Source organism: Schistocerca nitens, chromosome 1 (assembly GCF_023898315.1).
Source record: "Schistocerca nitens isolate TAMUIC-IGC-003100 chromosome 1, iqSchNite1.1, whole genome shotgun sequence".
Classification (NCBI taxonomy): Eukaryota; Metazoa; Arthropoda; class Insecta; order Orthoptera; family Acrididae; genus Schistocerca; species Schistocerca nitens.
Genome location: NC_064614.1, coordinates 418,190,163 through 418,211,178, shown reverse-complemented (window position 1 = coordinate 418,211,178; position 21,016 = coordinate 418,190,163). Strand labels below are relative to the sequence as shown.

Here is a 21,016-nt window from a genome sequence, read left to right as displayed (position 1 = left end):
GGCAGTAACAAACTCCTGATTTTGTTGCAGCATGTGGCCATTCCCCCACTATGCCTGCAACAACATCAGATGCTGTACTCACCAGAGTTGACTAAACTTAGTTGTAAAATGTGAATTCTCAGAGGTCTATGCCAGAGGGATGAGCCAGCTGATAAGAAGGAAATTTTCATACAGTGCTGACAGGATCAGAAAGCAGCTTTTAGGGTTCAGTTGTTCCATGTACAACAAGCTCATTTGGAATAATATGTATGGTCACGAACATGTCATAATTCCTGAGAGAGATCATAAAGACTCTTGTGGAAGTTGATAAAACTACTATGGTTTTGTCAATACACATGCAGGAGTATGATAGGAGTATAACACAACCTGACAGCACTATAGACAAACTACTCCACCATGGACAAGGAGTGGATATGGAAAATATTTACAAGTTCAATATCAGGAAGACTTCCGAGACCACCAGTCCTGTCGTTTTATTCATGATGGCTCTGAGCACTATGGGACTTAACATCTATGGTAATCAGTCCTTTATTCATGATGCTATCAATTATATTATCTAGGTGGTCAGCTATTTGACATGGAAAAAGGTCATTGCAATTATAGTTGGACTTTGCAGCTGCAGTCTGGTCATCTTTAATATTTGCATTTCCAGTTTCCCGAGGAGGGAAACCACAGTTTCTGACTATTGTCGTTGGTGTAAGATCAAATGGCATGTGAGTATTTGCAAGGTAACCAAGCACATTACCATGAGGTGCCAATAGAAATCAATCTGCAGACTGGTCTTTGGCCCATGGATCACAGTTTCCTCACACAGGTTGTCTATTGGTAGTAGTTTTTGCTGTCACCAGCTTTGTGTTGCAGGAATGTGTGTGTACCGTCTGATTTGGTGTAGGCATGGTTAGCTAATTATAGTGAATAACAAACATCTTACATGCAATTGAAGGAGAAACTTTTGTTAAATGGAAACCCAATCATTCAATAGGGGAAAGTCTATTAATAGACAGATTGTCTGCCATTTATTTGTGTAGACTTGGTAAGAACTTTATGTGTCCGCATTGTATCAGCTCGTCAAAAGAAAAGTTTGTAAGGCAATACACAAATTAATTACTACAAAGATAGCAACATTCGACGGTCCATGATATGTGATAAAAGTTTACAACAATACTGTATTTACAGTGATTACTACCTTCATGGTCATTGTGTGGCAAACCACATCTATTACGCTCAATGTGAGTTGTAAATGGTGTGCCACTACAGTTAACTGTAGTCTTCAGAGGGACTCAAAAAGGTTCATTAGTAGTGATAAGTTTATTAATGGTTAAATAGGGCATTTGACCCACAGACATTACTAGCAGATGTGAAGCAGCCTCATACTGGTGTGAAAAAAGGCAAGCTGGGCAATGTCCAGAGGCTAATGACTGTTTGAACCACAAACAAAACCTAGATACCGTACTTAACCGATTATAAGAGGAGGTTTTTTTTTCCAATTTGCCATTCGAAAAATACAGGGTCATCTTATATTCACAGATTAAAACTACTGCTTCTGAGGTTCACATTTTTGCATTGTTTAATAGAGTATGCAGGGATTACCTTACATTTACAGATGAAGCTTTGGCTGTTGAGGTCATGCACACATTTATTTTGAAGAATTCAAAAGAGCAGGGCTGGGCAAATGATACATGTCTTTGGACAGGCTCAAGATTTTCTAATATGCCAAGGAGTTCAATACAGTATTGATGTTGCTTGAACAAGCACATGACTTGCGCAGTGTTAGTGCAAGTGGTACTCGAGAAACTATGAATTACAACCATCTAGTGTTCTATTTAAAATCTGTCAATTTTGTAAAACATGGTAGAAAATAGAACCAAATACTATCATCTTACAAACTCTTGATGTATCTGAAACAATCTGCAATACAAATTCTCATACCTGTATGGATACTATGTACACCACATGTGCCGACTCCATGGGGCCTGAGGGGACCTGAGCCCCCCCCCCCCCAAAAATTTGTTTGGGGGGGCAGAGCCCCCACAATAATTTAAGAAAATTATTAGTTATATTATGCTTTGTAAAACCACAACTTTATGTTGGAATTTATTTTCCTTGTTTGATGATAGTTACCTTTTAAAATACATCCAGTAATGAGGTAAAAACAAATAATTATTATGGTAGTAAGCAGGTTAACTGAGGTGTGAATCGTGATAGTGTTGCAGTGCTGTGAGCACACTTAGAAATTGTCCCGGTGCGCGAACCTTCGGGTAAAGTCTGGTGCCGGTGGGCCAGTGCTGTGACTATGGTGATATCAAAAGGACTGGAGCAGAAGTGCCTGGAACCCCCTGCCAAGCGTCACCTTGACACTTTGAGACATTACGATGCCGTGGCTATATAAAGCCCACCATGCTGTCGCCGTTATTCAGTATGGATAGTTTTGTTCAGTGCATGCTGCAGACGTGTTTAGTTTTCTGACTTTAGTGTCTAGTGGACTTTTTTATATGACTATATTTTATTTGTTTACTTTAGTCTCTTAGTGTACTGTGAATTAAGTTTGCAATGTATAAATCTGTTACAAAAAGGCGTGCTTGGAATTGATGATACTGCAAGTCAACCTCCAACAATTATTGTGTTGTCAATTGTTTCATCGTCTTCAGGCGAGAACTGTTCACAGCCGAAATCTGGACAATCCAGTAAGGGAAGATCATTTCAGAAGTCTTGGTTGATCAAATATATATATGGCTAGAATATGAAGCATATACCAAAAAAGTTCTTTGCAAAATCTGCAAAGAGGCAGACAGTAAAAATCTTTTACAATTTTATTCAAAAAAAGATACATTTACTTCCGTAGGGTTTTCTAACTGGAAAAAGGCTTTGCAAAATTTGGTCTTCATGAAAATATATTTGCACATAAAGAAGTGTTCTGAAACTAAATTCCATCACTAACTGAAGAGTGGCCTCCCGATTGAATGAACAATTAGATAGTGATATGAAGAAAGGCCGTTTAGCCTTTGAGACAATTTTTACTACCGTGAAATTTCTATGCCGACAAGGACTAGCAATTAGAGGGCACAAAGGTGTAAACTCAATTTTTTTTCAATTGTTGGAACTCAAAAAGAATGACGTACCTGAGGGCATTAGAAGTATAAGCGGACGTCCCACGATATTCAAAATAAGATCATTGATCTACTAGGAAAGCCTGTGTTCAGAAAGGTATTGGCTTCAGTCAAGAAGACTGAACATTTTTCTATTATGGTTGACGAAACAAGTGATTCTTCAATTCACGAACAAGTGTCATATTGTATTCGTACTGTCAGTGATTTACTAATCATCAAAGAAGTCTTTATTGGCTTACATGAGACTCCCAACAGTGAATCACAAACTCTGTTTGGTGTTTTAAGAGACGGTTTTGCTCGTCTTGATTTGTCAATGGATAACTAAAGAGGCTTCCCCCATGAACCATGGACCTTGCCGTTGGTGGGGAGGCTTGCGTGCCTCAGCGATACAGATGGCCGTACCGTAGGTGCAACCACAACGGAGGGGTATCTGTTGAGAGGCCAGACAAACATATGGTTCCTGAAGAGGGGCAGCAGCCTTTTCAGTAGTTGCAGGGGCAACAGTCTGGATGATTGACTGATCTGGCCTTGTAACATTAACCAAAACGGCCTTGCTGTGCTGGTACTGCGAACGGCTGAAAGCAAGGGGAAACTACAGCCGTAATTTTTCCCGAGGACATGCAGCTTTACTGTATGATTAAATGATGATGGCGTCCTCTTGGGTAAAATATTCCGGAGGTAAAATAGTCCCCCATTCGGATCTCCGGGCGGGGACTACTCAAGAGGACGTCGTTATCAGGAGAAAGAAAACTGGCATTTTACGGATCGGAGCATGGAATGTCAGATCCCTTAATCGGGCAGGTAGGTTAGAAAATTTAAAAAGGGAAATGGATAGGTTAAAGTTAGATATAGTGGGAATTAGTGAAGTTCGGTGGCAGGAGGAACAAGACTTTTGGTCAGGTGATTACAGGGTTATAAATACAAAATCAAATAGGGGTAATGCAGGAGTAGGTTTAATAATGAATAAAAAAATAGGAGTGCGGGTTAGCTACTACAAACAGCATAGTGAACGCATTATTGTGGCCAAGATAGACACAAAGCCCATGCCTACTACAGTAGTACAAGTTTATATGCCAACTAGCTCTGCAGATGATGAAGAAATTGATGAAATGTATGACGAGATAAAAGAAATTATTCAGGTAGTGAAGGGAGACGAAAATTTAATAGTCATGGGTGACTGGAATTCGTCTGTAGGAAAAGGGAGAGAAGGAAACATAGTAGGTGAATATGGATTGGGGGGAAGAAATGAAAGAGGAAGCCGCCTTGTAGAATTTTGCACAGAGCATAACTTAATCATAGCTAACACTTGGTTCAAGAATCATAAAAGAAGGTTGTATACGTGGAAGAATCCTGGAGATACTAATAGGTATCAGATAGATTATATAATGGTAAGACAGAGATTTAGGAACCAGGTTTTAAATTGTAAGACATTTCCAGGGGCAGATGTGGATTCTGACCACAATCTATTGGTTATGAACTGCAGATTGAAACTGAAGAAACTGCAAAAAGGTGGGAATTTAAGGAGATGGGACCTGGATAAACTGAAAGAACCAGAGGTTGTAGAGAGTTTCAGGGAGAGCATAAGGGAACAATTGACAGGAATGGGGGAAAGAAATACAGTAGAAGAAGAATGGGTAGCTCTGAGGGATGAAGTAGTGAAGGCAGCTGAGGATCAAGTAGGTAAAAAGACGAGGGCTAATAGAAATCCTTGGGTAACAGAAGAAATATTGAATTTAATTGATGAAAGGAGAAAATATAAAAATGCAGTAAATGAAGCAGGCAAAAGGAAATACAAACGTCTCAAAAATGAGATCGACAGAAAGTGCAAAATGGCTAAGCAGGGATGGCTAGAGGACAAATGTAAGGATGTAGAGGCTTGTCTCACTAGGGGTAAGATAGATACTGCCTACAGGAAAATTAAAGAGACCTTTGGAGAGAAGAGAACCACTTGTATGAATATCAAGAGCTCAGATGGCAACCCAGTTCTAAGCAAATAAGGGAAGGCAGAAAGGTGGAAGGAGTATATAGAGGGTTTATACAAGGGCGATGTACTTGAGGACAGTATTATGGAAATGGAAGAGGATGTAGATGAAGATGAAATAGGAGATAAGATACTGCGTGAAGAGTTTGACAGAGCACTGAAAGACCTGAGTCGAAACAAGGCCCCGGGAGTAGACAACATTCCATTAGAACTACTGATGGCCTTGGGAGAGCCAGTCATGACAAAACTCTACCATCTGGTGAGCAAGATGTATGAGACAGGCGAAATACCCACAGACTTCAAGAAGAATATAATAATTCCAATACCAAAGAAAGCAGGTGTTGACAGATGTGAAAATTACCGAACTATCAGTTTAATAAGTCACAGCTGCAAAATACTAACGCGAATTCTTTACAGACGAATGGAAAAACTGGTAGAAGCGAACCTCGGGGAAGATCAGTTTGGATTCCGTAGAAATGTTGGAACACGTGAGGCAATACTAACCGTACGACTTATCTTAGAAGAAAGATTAAGAAAAGGCAAACCTACGTTTCTAGCATTTGTAGACTTAGAGAAAGCTTTTGACAACGTTAACTGGAATACTCTCTTTCAAATTCTGAAGGTGGCAGGGGTAAAATACAGGGAGCGAAAGGCTATTTACAATTTGTACAGAAACCAGACGGCAGTTATAAGAGTCGAGGGGCATGAAAGGGAAGCAGTGGTTGGGAAAGGAGTGAGACAGGTTGTAGCCTCTCCCCGATGTTATTCAATCTGTATATTGAGCAAGCAGTAAAGGAAACAAAAGAAAAATTTGGAGTAGGTATTAAAACTCATGGAGAAGAAGTAAAAACTTTGAGGTTCGCCGATGACATTGTAATTCTGTCAGAGACAGCAAAGGACTTGGAAGAGCAGTTGAACGGAATGGACAGTGTCTTGAAAGGAGGATATAAGATGAACATCAACAAAAGCAAAACGAGGATAATGGAATGTAGTCAAATTAAATCGGGTGATGCTGAGGGAATTAGTTTAGGAAATGAGACACTTAAAGTAGTAAAGGAGTTTTGCTATTTAGGGAGTAAAATAACTGATGATGGTCGAAGTAGAGAGGATATAAAATGTAGACTGGCAATGGCAAGGAAATCGTTTCTGAAGAAGAGAAATTTGTTAACATCGAGTATAGATTTAAGTGTCAGGAAGTCGTTTCTGAAAGTATTTGTATGGAGTGTAGCCATGTATGGAAGTGAAACATGGACGATAACCAGTTTGGACAAGAAGAGAATAGAAGCTTTCGAAATGTGGTGCTACAGAAGAATGCTGAAGATAAGGTGGGTAGATCACGTAACTAATGAGGAGGTATTGAATAGGATTGGGGAGAAGAGAAGTTTGTGGCACAACTCGACTAGAAGAAGGGATCGGTTGGTAGGACATGTTTTGAGGCATCAAGGGATCACAAATTTAGCATTGGAGGGCAGCGTGGAGGGTAAAAATCGTAGAGGGAGACCAAGAGATCAATACACTAAGCAGATTCAGAAGGATGTAGGTTGCAGTAGGTACTGGGAGATGAAGAAGCTTGCACAGGATAGAGTAGCATGGAGAGCTGCATCAAACCAGTCTCAGGACTGAAGACCACAACAACAACTAAAGAGGCAGTGCTATGATGCTGCCTTGAATATGAGAGGTAAGTTCAAAGGACTAAAAAAGTTAGTTTTGGATATACAACCAAAAGCACATCATGTGAAGTGCACTGCTCACAGTTTAGTCTTGGCAATTGTAGACAGTCTCCGCCATCTTACCTCTATGAGGAATATTTTGGCTTTGGCCAAGGACTTAATAAATGCCTTAAGGGTATCCAACAAAATGATGGGACTTTTCAGAAGCATGCACTGTGAGAGCACCCACGACCAAGCTGGTCTACAACCCCTTTACCTGTCTCTATGGACTATGCAAGCTTCTAGTATCCTGAGAATATTGAAAAAACTTTGAAGAACTTCTAGAGTTGTTTTGAAGAATTTTCTGCAGAGGACAAAGCAGAGGCAGGTTACAAATGTGCAGGCTACCTTGAGTCAATGTTACAATTCAAGACTTATTTCTTTTTACATCTTTATTGCCATGCAATGAACCCAGTAGAGGGTGACAATGAAAAAATTCTATGTCTTCATCTAAGTGTTGCTGATCTGGGAAAAATATATGAGGGCTTGATTTGTATATTGAATGGAAGGCTTGACAGTTCTGAACACTTTTGGGAATCATGTTTAAAAGAAAAACCTTCAGAATTTGATGATCCTTCGCTTCCTCGGAATTGAAGTATAGCAAATAAGTATGAAAACAATGAAGCCAGCTCACCACACACTTTCAACACCCCAAAGGAATACTGCAAAGCTACTTACATTAAAGTTTGTGAAATGGTGCAACCTTCCATTACTGAGCGGTTTGCTTCAACTGAACTCACACAGGTCACTGCAGTTGAACTAGAGTGCTTGCTTTTAGTAAACAGAGGTGAAACAAATTTGGAAAAATCAACTGAGTGTTCCAAAAATGACCTAGACATTGAGAGACTGCACTTGAACTTGTATATGTTAGCTGATATTGGTAATAAAAAACAACTGGTCTTAAAAAACATGTGTGATGTAAGTAAGTACATTACACAAGAGCCTGCAGTTGGAGAAATGTTATGTGAAGTAGTGAAGTGCATTAAGCTTCTCCAAGTAGTTCCAATCATGACAGCAACAGCAGAACAGTCATTTAGTGGCCTTAGATGTCTGAAGTCATGTCTCCGATCAACAATGGGACAGGAGCTATTGAACAACTTGGCTGTTCTACATGCCCACCGAGATGTTTTGGATGAACTGGATATCTGACCAGTCGTCAGTGACTTCATGTTTAGTAATCCAGTCAGATGGTCGACATTTGCACCTTTCTAAAGACACTCTAGCCCTAATAATGGCATTTAGAGCAATATTAAAAATCTTTATAAAATAGAGAATTAAATACATACATAACATTAAATTTTCAGTTTCGAAATATTAGTACTTGTTTAGTACTGCATTACTATATTACTATAGTACTGTATTAGTTATTTTCAAATACTTAAATATTTTTAGGGTATAAGACCCAATTAAAACCTGCTATTTACATACTTTTTCACTGAAAGTATTAGGCATACTGTATTAACTTTATTAACTGTATTAAAGCATTAACTTTGAAACACTGTTTTATTTAATGAACCCTGAGCATTATTCAAAGTAGACTTAAATTAGCTACTTCACTTATTAATCAAAGTGCTTTTACTGTGCGACAGCAATTTTTTATGTTTTATTCTTCTAATGATAGTTTAGGATCTATTTAAATATAATTTCAGTCTTTTCAGAGCTATATATTCACTGCTCTGCAATAGTCTATAAGCATGATTATTACTGTAAATTAAATTAGCTTTTTATGAAAATATCGTGCATGTTTATGTTTTGTTTCTTTCTTCGAAACAAAAAAATGTGACAGGCTTGTCGAGTTTCCCGCACTGTTGAGTTATTGAGAGTCCAGTTATGGGGTTCTAATATTGATTATATGACTCTAAACCCCCCCATGAACCATGGACCTTGCTATTGGTGGGGAGGCTTGCATGCCTCAGCGATACAGATAGCCGTACCGTAGGTGCAATCACAACGGAGGGGTATCTGTTGAGAGGCCAGACAAACGTGTGGTTCCTGAAGCGGGGCAGCAGCCTTTTCAGTAGTTGCAGGGGCAACAGTCTGGATAGTTGACTTATCTGGCCTTGTAACACTAACCAGAACAGCCTTGCTGTGCTGGTACTGTGAAACAGCTGAAAGCAAGGGGGAACTACAGCTGTAATTTTGCCCGAGGGCATGCAGCTTTACTGTATGGTTAAATGATGATGGCGTTCTCTTGGGTAAAATATTCTGGAGGTAAAATAGTCCCCCATTCAGATCTCCTGGAGGGGACTACTCAGAACGATGTTGTTATCAGGAGAAAGAAAACTGGCATTCTATGGATCAGAGTGTGGAATGTCAGATCTCTTAATCGGGCAGATCGGTTAGTAAATTTAAAAAGGGAAATGGATCAGTTAAAGTTAGATATAGAGGGAATTGGTGAAGTTCAGTGGCAGGAGGAACAGGACTTCTGGTCAGTTGAATACGGGGTTCTAAATACAAAATCAAATAGGGGTAATGCTGGAGTAGGTTTAATAATGAATAAAAAAATAGGATTGCGGGTAAGCTATGACAGTCAGCATTGTGAATGCATTATTGTGGCCAAGATGTACACGAAGCCCATGCCTACCACAGTAGTACAGGTTTATATGCCAACTAGCTCTGCAGATGACAAAGAGATTGATAAAATGTATGATGAGATAAAAGAAATTATTCAGATAGAGAAGGAAGATGAAAATTTAATAGTCATGGGTGACTGGAATTCGATAGTAGGAAAAGGAAGAGAAGGAAACATAGTAGGTCAATATGGAATGGGGGTAAGAAATGAAGCCGACTGCTAGAATTTTACACAGAGCATAACTTAATCATACGAGGTGCGGCTAGAAAAAAACCGGACTGATGCTGGAAAAAACATTTTTTTACAATTATTTACAATTTCATGTTATCTCCTTCAATGTACTCTCCTCCTCGGTCTCTACACCGCCCATACGAATTTTCCACTGTTCATAGCAATGCTGCAGATCATTTTCGGTAAGTCCATACATTACTTCCGTCGCTTTTTCTTTTACTGCTTCAACAGTCTCAAATCTAGTTCCTTTCAAAGCTGACTTGACTTTAGGGAAAAGAAAAAAGTCACAGGGGGCCAAATCAGGTGAGTAGGGTGGATGATCTAAGATGGGAATGTTGTGTTTTGCCAAAAACGTCTTCACTGACAACGCACTGTGAGCTGGGGCATTGTCTTGGTGAAGGATCCATGACTTTTTTCTCCACAAATCGTTCCGTTTTCTCCGTACTCGCTCACATAGGGTAGCCAGGACGCTAATGTAGTAATGCTGATTCACTGTTTGTCCCTCTGGTACGCAATCAATGTGCAAAATCCCTTTGACGTCAAAAAAAAAAAAAAAAAACAATCATCGTTGCCTTGAATTTCGATTTTTACATTCGTGCTTTTTTTTGTCGTGGAGAACCAGGAGTTTTCCAATGCATCGATTGGTGTTTAGTTTCGGGATCGTAAGTAAAAAAACCACGATTCATCGCAAGTAATAACATTTTGTAAGAAGGTGGGATCACTTTCAATGTTTTCCAGGATGTCAGAACAAATCATTCTTCGGCGTTCCTTCTGTTCAATTGTGAGACACTTTGGAACCATTTTTGAACACACTTTGTTCATGTTGAAACTTTCATGAAGAATCTGCCTAACACTTTCCTTGTCAACTCCTGTTAACTCAGACGCTGCTCTGATTGTTAAACGGCGATCTTGTCGAACAAGTTTACCGATTTTTTCAATGTTTGCATCAGTTTTTGCTGACAATGGTCTGCCAGTGCGAGTGTCATCACTGGTGTCTTCGCGGCCATCTTTAAATCGTTTAAACCACTCAAACACTTGTGTTCGCGATAAACAATCATCGCCGGACACTTGTTGTAACATTACAAACGTTTCACTTGCAGATTTTCCTAGTTTGAAACAAAATTTGATGTTAACACGCTGTTCTTTCTGTACACTCAACATTTTCCGACGCACAGACAAAACGTCAACTACCTAAAACAGACGCCACGGGCAGACTGAGTGCAGGAGGCAGATGAAACTCCAGCAGTAGGCGGAGCGAGAGTCACGTGACAGGCCACGCGATTTTCGGCCTTATTGCATTCCTTTTATTGTTTCACCAGTACTAGTCCGGTTTTTTTTCTAGCCACACCTCGTAGCTAACACTTGGTTCAAGAATCATGAAAGATGGAGATACTAGAAGGTTTCAGATAGATTATATAATGGTAAGACAGAGATTTAGGAACCAGGCTTTAAATTGTAAGACATTTTCATGGGCAGATGTGGACTCTGACATCTATTGGTTATGAACTGTAGGTTATAAATGAAGAACCTACAAAAGGGTGGGAATTTAAGGAGATGGGACCTGGATAAACTGACAGAACCAGAAGTTGTAGAGTGTTTCAGGGAGATCATAAGTGAACGATTGACAGGAATGGGGGAAAGAAATACAGAAGAAGAAAAACGGGTAGCTTTGAGGGATAAAATAGTGAAGGGAGCAGAGGATCAAGTAGGTAAAAAGATGAGGGCTAGTAGAAATCCTTAGGTAACAGAAGAAATATTGAATTTAATTGATGAAAGGAGAAAATATAAAAATGCAGTAAATGAAGCAGGCAAAAAGGAATACAAACATTTCAAAAATGAGATCGACAGGAAGTGCAAAATGGCTAAGCAGGGATGGCTAGAGGATAAATGTAAGGATGTAGAGGCTTATCTCACTAGGGGTAAGATAGATACTGCCTACAGGACAATTAAAGAGACCTTTGGAGAAAAGAGAACCACTTGTATGAATATCAAGAGCTCAGATGGAAACCCAGTTCTAAGCAAAGAAGGGAAAGCAGAAAGGTGGAAGGAGTATATAGAGGGTCTATACAAGGGTGATGTACTTGAGGACAATATTATGGAAATGGAAATGTAGATGAAGATGAAATGGGAGATATGATACTGTGTGAAGAGTTTGACAGAGCACTGAAAGACCTAAGTCAATGCAAGGCCCTGAGAGTAGACAACATTCCATTAGAACTACTGACAGCCTTGGGAAATCCAGCCCTGACAAAACTCTACCATCTGGTGAGCAAGATGCATGAGACAGGCGAAATACCCTCAGACTTCAAGAAGAATATAATAATTCCAGTCCCAAAGAAAGCTGGTGTTGATAGATTTGAAAATTACCGACCTATCAGTTTAATAAGTCACGGCTGCAAAGTACTAACGCGAATTCTTTACAGACGAATGGAGAAACTGGTAGAAGCCAACCACAGGGAAGATCAATTTGGATTTTGTAGAAATATTAGAACACATGAGGCAGCACTGACCCTATGACTTATCTTAGAAGATAGATTAAGGAAAGGCAAACCTACGTTTGTATCATTTGTAGACTTAGAGAAAGCTTTTGACAATGTTGAATACTCTCTTTCAAATTCTGAAGGTGGCAGGACTAAAATACAGGGAACCAAAGGATGTTTACAATTTGTACAGAAACCAGATGGCAGTTATAAGAGTCGAGGGGCATGAAAGGGAAGCATTAGTTGGCAAGGGAGTGGGAGAGGGTTGTAGCCTATCTCTGATGTTATTGAATCTGTATATTGAGCAAGCAGTAAAGGAAACAAAAGAAAAATACGGAGTAGGTATCAAAATCCATGGAGAAGAAATAAAAACTTTGAGGTTCACCGATAACATTGTAATTCTGTCAGAGACAGCAAAGGACTTGGAAGGGCAGCTGAATGGAATGGACAGTGTCCTGAAAGGAGGATATAGGATGAACATCAACAAAAGCAAAATGAGGATAATGGAATGTAGTCGAATTAAGTCGGGCAATGCTGAGGGGATTAGATTAGGAAATTAGACACTTAAAGTAATAGATGAGTTTTGCTATTTGCGGAGCAAAATAACTGATGATGACCAAAGTAGTGAGGATATAAAATGTCGACTGGCAATGGCAAGGAAAGCATTTCTGAAGAAGAGAAATTTGTTAACATCGAGTATAGACTTAAGTGTCAGGAAGTCGTTTCTGAAAGTATTTGTGTGGAGTGTAGCCATGTATGGAAGTGAAACATGGACGATAAATAGTTTGGACATGAAGAAAATAGAAGCTTTCGAAATGTAGTGCTACAGAAGAAAGCTGAAGGTTAGATGGGTAGATCACATAACTAATGAGGAGGTATTGAGTAGAATTGGGGAGAAGAGAAATTTGTGGCACAACTTGACTAGAAGGAGGGATCAGTTGGTAAGACATGTTCTGAGGTGTCAAGGGATCACCAATTTAGTACTGGAGGGTAGCGTGGATGGTAAAAATCGCAGAGGGAGACCAAGAGAGGAATACACTAAGCAGATTCAGAAGGATGTGTGTTGCAGCAGGTAGTGGGAGATGAAGAAGCTTTCACAGGATAGAGTAGCATGGAGAGCTGCATCAAACCAGTCTCAGGACTGAAGACCACAACAACAACATGACTCTGTCACCGTCACAGCTCTCTTCCAAGAGCACTGACATAGCATGTGTTTATGGGCAACAGTACAATGAATATCACGTGAACAACTCGTTGCGCTAACGCTTGACCTCTCGTGGTGATTCCAAGAACTTTTCAAACCACCCTCGTACTTCAAATTTGTCAGTTCTTCCACTGTCAACGAATGAATCACATGTAATATGACTGCTTTAAAAACTTACATAATCAAAACTATTTCACAGATCAAGTTGATGCTTGACTTACTTCGTTGTCCGAAACATAAACAAAAAAATTGTTATCACAGATATTTCTGTGTCCAGGCAAAGAACTATACAACTAGTTGTCACAGGTAATGTCCATATTGCAATGGTTATTCTCTATTTGCTGAGGACAGATATTTTGACTTATCTTTGCACTTCACCATTATCATCACCATGCATGTCATCCACTGTTGCAAATGCCTGTTGAATTTTCCATGCATTACAGTCCTCAGCTATGTTGATCCTTCATGTTTTCTAACGTCATTCATCCAGCTTCAGTTAAGTCATTGTGACGTCTCTGTCTGTCACTATTCCTAACAAAGAACTTCCTCAGTCCATCTACCATGTATTCATCTGGCTACATGTGTTGCTCACTTCTATTTCCTTTTCATTAAAATCGTTATTATGTCTTCCCTCCCATTTGGTACCTGATCCATTTGTTTATTTTCTGTCTCTCCTAATGATTCCCAGTAAGTGTCTCTCCATGATGAGCAACAGTAAGTTTTTTGATTTTTTTTGTCTTAAAAGGAATGTATCACTGGCATAATTTAAAACAGTTAAACTTTCAGTTTAAGATACATTGGAAACCTAAGTTCAAAGTCTATTTTAGTTTTACAAAAGCAGCCCAATAAATTTTTATTCTTTTCTTCACTTCTTTGTTTGTCAATACACTTGTAGTCTTCAACAGCCCTAAATACAAAAACTTTGTCTTCTATGACTTAATTATTAATTTCTATAACTATCTTTTAAAAATGTTGAATTTATGTTACTTTAGTCTCCTTATAATTGATTTTTCATACTCACTTACCAACTAGTTCTATTAATTTTTTTCATTCTGTGTTGAAAAGTACATATTATTGCTACAGACATTACTTCCTCCCTACCCAAGTCTCGCAAAATGACCGCAATGAGAAAATTGGAGAAGTTAAATCTAATAAGGTGGTTTACCGACAACCATTCCATTCCCCCCAAGCACTATTCGCGAATGGAACAGGGAATGGTGGAGGGCGGTGGGTTGTTGGCAGGGAAGGGGTGGGGATGGGATGTTGTGGTACCTGAAGTATCTTCCGCCACACACTGTAAGGTAGCTTGCTGACTTCTGGCGTACAATCCGAGAGCAATACGTGCACACACTAAATACAGGGGTTGGAACTTAAATGGTGGCAACTATTTATTCACAAGCGATACAGAAGAGTTACATGTTTGCAACTGTTACTGTCCTTCAGTGTAGTCACCAGAGTTATGTCGAATCCGTTGCCAGCAATGTGGAAAGCGTAGTATACCGTCAGCAGATCCTGTTCTGTTGATGGTGCGAATGGAGCGGTCTTTTTTATGGTGATTCTCGTGTACGACTGTGATGGTGTTATCCTAACGCATTACGTTCCTCCACGGCAGACCGTAAACGCACAGTATTACAATGTGCGGGTGCATACAGCACAAGCTGTGGCTGCTCTGTTCGGTCTATGGGACTGGGAAGTACTGTACCATCCACCATACTCCCCAGACTTACGTCCTCGTGACTTTGATTTGATTCCGAAGATGAAGGAACCACTTCGTGGCATTCGCTTCAGAACTGTTCCAGCTATTCGACAGGCAGTAGACCGCTCCATTCGCACCATCCACAGAACAGGCTCTGCTAGCAGTATACTACGCCTTCCACATCGCTGGCAACGAGTTCTACACAACGCTGGTGACTATTTTGAAGGACAGTAACAGGTGCAAACACATAACTCTTTGGATCGGTTGTGAATAAATATTTGCCACTATTTAAGTTCCAACCCTCGTACATTCTTCTGTGACAGTCCCCAGTAGTTTAGTTGTACGTCATGGCTGCGGTGGAGCTATTCCTTACCTATGTCTACCGTGTCGTCTGTGAAGGGGTCAACCCTTCCCGGGAGGGGGCCAGCTCTCCTGGACTCATACTGGAGAGTGGCTTCCAGCCCAGTGTAGCGCTCCAGGTACGTCATGATCAGCTCGTACATTTCCACCGGGTGGCTGGGGCACATGTAAGTCACAAGCCGCAGCTTCTGCTTCTTCTGGTTGCTCATGTCGATTGCTGAAACACGAATTTCCCCATGAGCTGCTCCATAATAAATTACAACAGCGATCAAACATAACATAATTTACATTTCAAGTAATGTCAGAAGAAAATGACAAAGGGGCTTGCCGCAGTGGTACCACCACTCCATGTCAGATCACTGATGTTAAGTGCTTTGGGTTTGGGTAGTACTTGGACAGGTGACCGTCTGGGTCCGCTGACCGTTGTTGGCAAGCGGGATGCACTCAGGCCTTGTGAGGCCAATAGAAAAGCTACCTGATTGAGAAGTAGCAGCTCCGGTCACGAAAACTGACAACGGCTGGGAGAGCGGAGTGCTGACATCGTGCCTCTCCATATCCGCATACAGTGACGCATATGTTATGAGAATGACAAGGCGGTCGGTCGGTACCACTGGGCCTTCCGACGCCTTTTGGGACAAGAATTTAGAAGAAAATGATGAGTAGTAAGTTTGGCCTCTCAGTACATATCTTAAAAAGGATTATCAGCTGCTTATCTGCTGGAATAGAACAGTATCACATGTTGGTAACGTCACCTAGCGCTCTGTATGAAAATCACTGGCTGTGTGCAGTCTGTGGCTGGTTGGCATTGTTGGAATATTCGCCATTGTAGTGTTGGGCAGTTGGATGTGAACAGCGCGTAGCATTGCACAGTTGGAGGTGAGTCGCCAGCGGTGGTGGATGTGGGAAGTGAGATGGCGGAGGACGTGTGTCCATCAGAGAGAGTAAATTTGTAAGACTGGATGTTATGAACTGATATATATATATATATATATATATATATATATATATATATATATATATATATATATATATGGGGAGAGATAAAGGTGGACTGGAAAGTAACTGGAGATCTGGTGTGAAAAAAGGCGAGAAGGTGTTGGTTACAGCTGGGCTATGTTGGAATGGGTTGGTAGACAACGATGTGCACAAAGGTTAGGTGGTTGTGTTGCCGCCAAAACACGTTAAAGGACGGAGAAATTCGGGAAAATTTCGAAAAAACTGCGTGTAATATACACTCCTGGAAATGGAAAAAAGAACACATTGACACCGGTGTGTCAGACCCACCATACTTGCTCCGGACACTGCGAGAGGGCTGTACAAGCAATGATCACACGCACGGCACAGCGGACACACCAGGAACCGCGGTGTTGGCCGTCGAATGGCGCTAGCTGCGCAGCATTTGTGCACCGCCGCCGTCAGTGTCAGCCAGTTTGCCGTGGCATACGGAGCTCCATCGCAGTCTTTAACACTGGTAGCATGCCGCGACAGCGTGGACGTGAACCGTATGTGCAGTTGACGGACTTTGAGCGAGGGCGTATAGTGGGCATGCGGGAGGACGGGTGGACGTACCGCCGAATTGCTCAACACGTGGGGCGTGAGGTCTCCACAGTACATCGATGTTGTCGCCAGTGGTCGGCGGAAGGTGCACGTGCCCGTCGACCTGGGACCGGACCGCAGCGACGCACGGATGCACGCCAAGACCGTAGGATCCTGCGCAGTGCCGTAGGGGACCGCACCGCCACTTCCCAGCAAATTAGGGACACTGTTGCTCCTGGGGTATCGGCGAGGACCATTCGCAACCGTCTCCATGAAGCTGGGCTACGGTCCCGCACACCGTTAGGCCGTCTTCCGCTCACGCCCCAACATCGTGCAGCCCGCCTCCAGTGGTGTCGCGACAGGCGTGAATGGAGGGACGAATGGAGACGTGTCGTCTTCAGCGATGAGAGTCGCTTCTGCCTTGGTGCCAATGATGGTCGTATGCGTGTTTGGCGCCGTGCAGGTGAGCGCCACAATCAGGACTGCATACGACCGAGGCACACAGGGCCAACACCCGGCATCATGGTGTGGGGAGCGATCTCCTACACTGGCCGTACACCACTGGTGATCGTCGAGGGGACACTGAATAGTGCACGGTACATCCAAACCGTCATCGAACCCATCGTTCTACCATTCCTAGACCGGCAAGGGAACTTGCTGTTCCAACAGGACAATGCACGTCCGCATGTATCCCGTGCCACCCAACGTGCTCTAGAAGGTGTAAGTCAACTACCCTGGCCAGCAAGATCTCCGGATCTGTCCCCCATTGAGCATGTTTGGGACTGGATGAAGCGTCGTCTCACGCGGTCTGCACGTCCAGCACGAACGCTGGTCCAACTGAGGCGCCAGGTGGAAATGGCATGGCAAGCCGTTCCACAGGACTACATCCAGCATCTCTACGATCGTCTCCATGGGAGAATAGCAGCCTGCATTGCTGCGAAAGGTGGATATACACTGTACTAGTGCCGACATTGTGCATGCTCTGTTGCCTGTGTCTATGTGCCTGTGGTTCTGTCAGTGTGGTCATGTGATGTATCTGACCCCAGGAATGTGTCAATGAAGTTTCCCCTTCCTGGGACAATGAATTCACGGTGTTCTTATTTCAATTTCCAGGAGTGTATTAAAAGGAGTGGTTTTGTGGTGGCAGATTATGAAAATGAGGCTAACAATTGTCTGACGAAGAAATAATGACGTTAAAACCTGTGGGAAGCGGATAAAAATTATCAGTGATGTGGGAAAAACGGAAATGGAAATAAAGCGAAAGTTATCATCCAGCATCTCTACGATCGTCTCCATGGGAGAATAGCAGCCTGCATTGCTGCGAAAGGTGGATATACACTGTACTAGTGCCGACATTGTGCATGCTCTGTTGCCTGTGTCTATGTGCCTGTGGTTCTGTCAGTGTGGTCATGTGATGTATCTGACCCCAGGAATGTGTCAATGAAGTTTCCCCTTCCTGGGACAATGAATTCACGGTGTTCTTATTTCAATTTCCAGGAGTGTATTAAAAGGAGTGGTTTTGTGGTGGCAGATTATGAAAATGAGGCTAACAATTGTCTGACGAAGAAATAATGACGTTAAAACCTGTGGGAAGCGGATAAAAATTATCAGTGATGTGGGAAAAACGGAAATGGAAATAAAGCGAAAGTTATTAGAACTTGCCGAAATGGTTGTTTAAAAGGTGAAAGGAACTGTTTGTGAACTAGAAATGGTGGATTTTATAGCGGCGGTAGTGTTGAAAGCGCTAAAAAAATTTTTTTTTGGTTATGGTTTGGAAGTGGGTTACGTATTATTGAGTATATATAGGCGGGATAAAATTGTATAGCAGATTACGGTAAAAAGGAGAAGGTGAATACAAAGTGAAACTACTGGCAAAAACAGAAAGAGAAAATAAGACGACAGAAAAGATTTCGAAATGCAACAGTGACAATAACAAACGTAATTGTTGGGTTCAAATTACTGATATCAATATTTATAATAGAGGGAAACATTCCACGTGGGAAAAATATATCTAAAAACAAAGATGATGTGCCTTACCGAACGAAAGCGCTGGCAGGTCGATAGACACACAAACAAACACAAACACACACACAAAATTCAAGCTTTTGCAACAAACTGTTGCCTCATCAGGAAAGAGGGAAGGAGAGGGAAAGACGAAAGGATGTGGGTTTTAAGGGAGAGGGTAAGGAGTCATTCCAATCCCGGGAGCGGAAAGACTTACCTTAGGGGGAAAAAAGGACAGGTATACACTCGCACACACACACATATCCATCCACACATATACAGACACAAGCGTCTGCTTGACCCACCCAGCCACACGACGTTAACAAGAAAAAAATTGACCACTTTCCCCCATCCCCTTCAACCACGCACTAAAATTGCCCCTTGTAGTGGTCAAAAATCCGGACAATCCATTCCTAAGGACATGTGTGGAGAGGAGGCATTGGTGGATGAAGAGAAAGCCAGCAAAATACACTACTGGCCATTAAAATTGCTACACCAAGAAGAAATGCAGTTGATAAACGGGTATTCATTGGACAAATATATTATACTAGAACTGACATGTGATATTCACGCAATTTGGGTTCATAGATCCTGAGAAATCAGTACCTAGAACAACCACCTCTGGCCGTAATAACGGCCTTGATACGCCTGGGAATTGAGTCAAATAGAGCTTGGATGCCGTACAGCTGCCCATGCAGCTTCAACACAATACCACAGTTCATCAAGAGTAGTGACTGGCGTATTGTGACGAGCCAGTTGCTCGTCCACCATTGACCAGACGTTTTCAATTGGTGCGAGATCTGGAGAATGTGCTGGCCAGGGCAGCAGTCGAACATTTTCTGTATCCAGAAAGGCCCGTACAGGACCTGCAACATGCGGTCGTGCAATATCCTGCTGAAATGTATGGTTTCACAGGGATCGAATGAAGGGTAGAGCAGCTGGCCGAAGTGGCCGTGCGGTTCTAGGCGCTGCAGTCTGGAACCGCGAGGCCGCTACGGTCGCAGGTTCGAATCCTGCCCTGGGCATGGATGTGTGTGATGTCCTTAGGTTAGTTAGGTTTAACTAGTTCTAAGTTCTAGGGGACTAATGACCTCAGAAGTTGAGTCCCATAGTGCTCAGAGCCATTTGAACCATTTTTGAAGGGTAGAGTCACGGGTCGTAACAAATCTGAAATGTAACGTCCACTATTCAAAGTGCCGTCAATGCGAACAAGAGGTGACCGAGACGTGTAACCAATGGCACCCCATACCACCACGCCGGGTGATACGCCAGTATGGCAATGACGAATAGACGCTTCCAATGTGCGTTCACCGCGATGTCGCCAAACGCGGATGCGACCATCATGATACTGTAAACAGAACATAGATTCATCCGAAAAAAATGACGTTTTGCCATTCGTGCACCCAGGTTCGTCGTTGAGTACACCATCGCAGGCGCTCCTGTCTGTGATGCAGCGTTAAGGGTAACCGCAGCCATGGTCTCCGAGCTGATAGTCCATGATGCTGCAAACATCGTCGAACTGTTCGTGCAGATCGCTGTTGTCTTGCAAACTTTCCCATCTGTTGACTCAGGGATCGAGACGTGGCTGCCCGATCCGTTACAGCCATGCGGACAAGATGCTTGTCATGTCGACTGCTAGTGATAAGAGGCCGTTGGGATCCTGCACGGCGTTCCGTATTACCCTCCTGAACCCACCGATTCCATATTCTGCTAACAGTCATTGGATCTCGACTAACGCGAGCAGCAATGTCGCGATACGATAAACCGAAATCGCGGTAGGCTACAATCCGACCTTTATCAAAGTCGGAAACGTGATGGTACGCATTTCTCCTCCTTACACGAGGCATCACAACAACGTTTCTCCAGGCAACGCCGGTCAACTGCTGTTTGTGTATGAGAAATCGGTTGGAAACTTTGCTCATGAGCACGTTGTAGGCGTCGCCACCGGCGGCAACCTTGTGTGAATGCTCTGAAAAGCTAATCATTTGCATATCACAGCATCTTCTTCCTGTCGGTTAAATTTCGCGTTTGTAGCGCGTCATCTTCGTGGTGTAGCAATTTTAATGGCCAGTAGTGTATTATGTTTGCAGTGAGAGGGAGACGCTGAGGATGAAGGCTTCTCTACACAGAGAGACT

General features: G+C 42.1%; 1 protein-coding gene across 3 annotated transcripts in view; it reads right to left on the bottom strand.

Annotated features, from left to right (window-relative positions):
* LOC126250043 (uncharacterized) overlaps positions 1 to 21,016 on the bottom strand; it is a 140,058-nt gene that overhangs the window by 42,594 nt on the left and 76,448 nt on the right. For all 3 annotated transcript variants that reach the window (XM_049951525.1, XM_049951526.1, XM_049951527.1), the window contains one exon: positions 15,354 to 15,557. In XM_049951525.1, coding sequence (XP_049807482.1) covers positions 15,354 to 15,549 — 196 coding nt within the window. In that variant the 5' untranslated portion in view covers positions 15,550 to 15,557. The remainder of the gene's footprint in view (positions 1 to 15,353; positions 15,558 to 21,016) is intronic.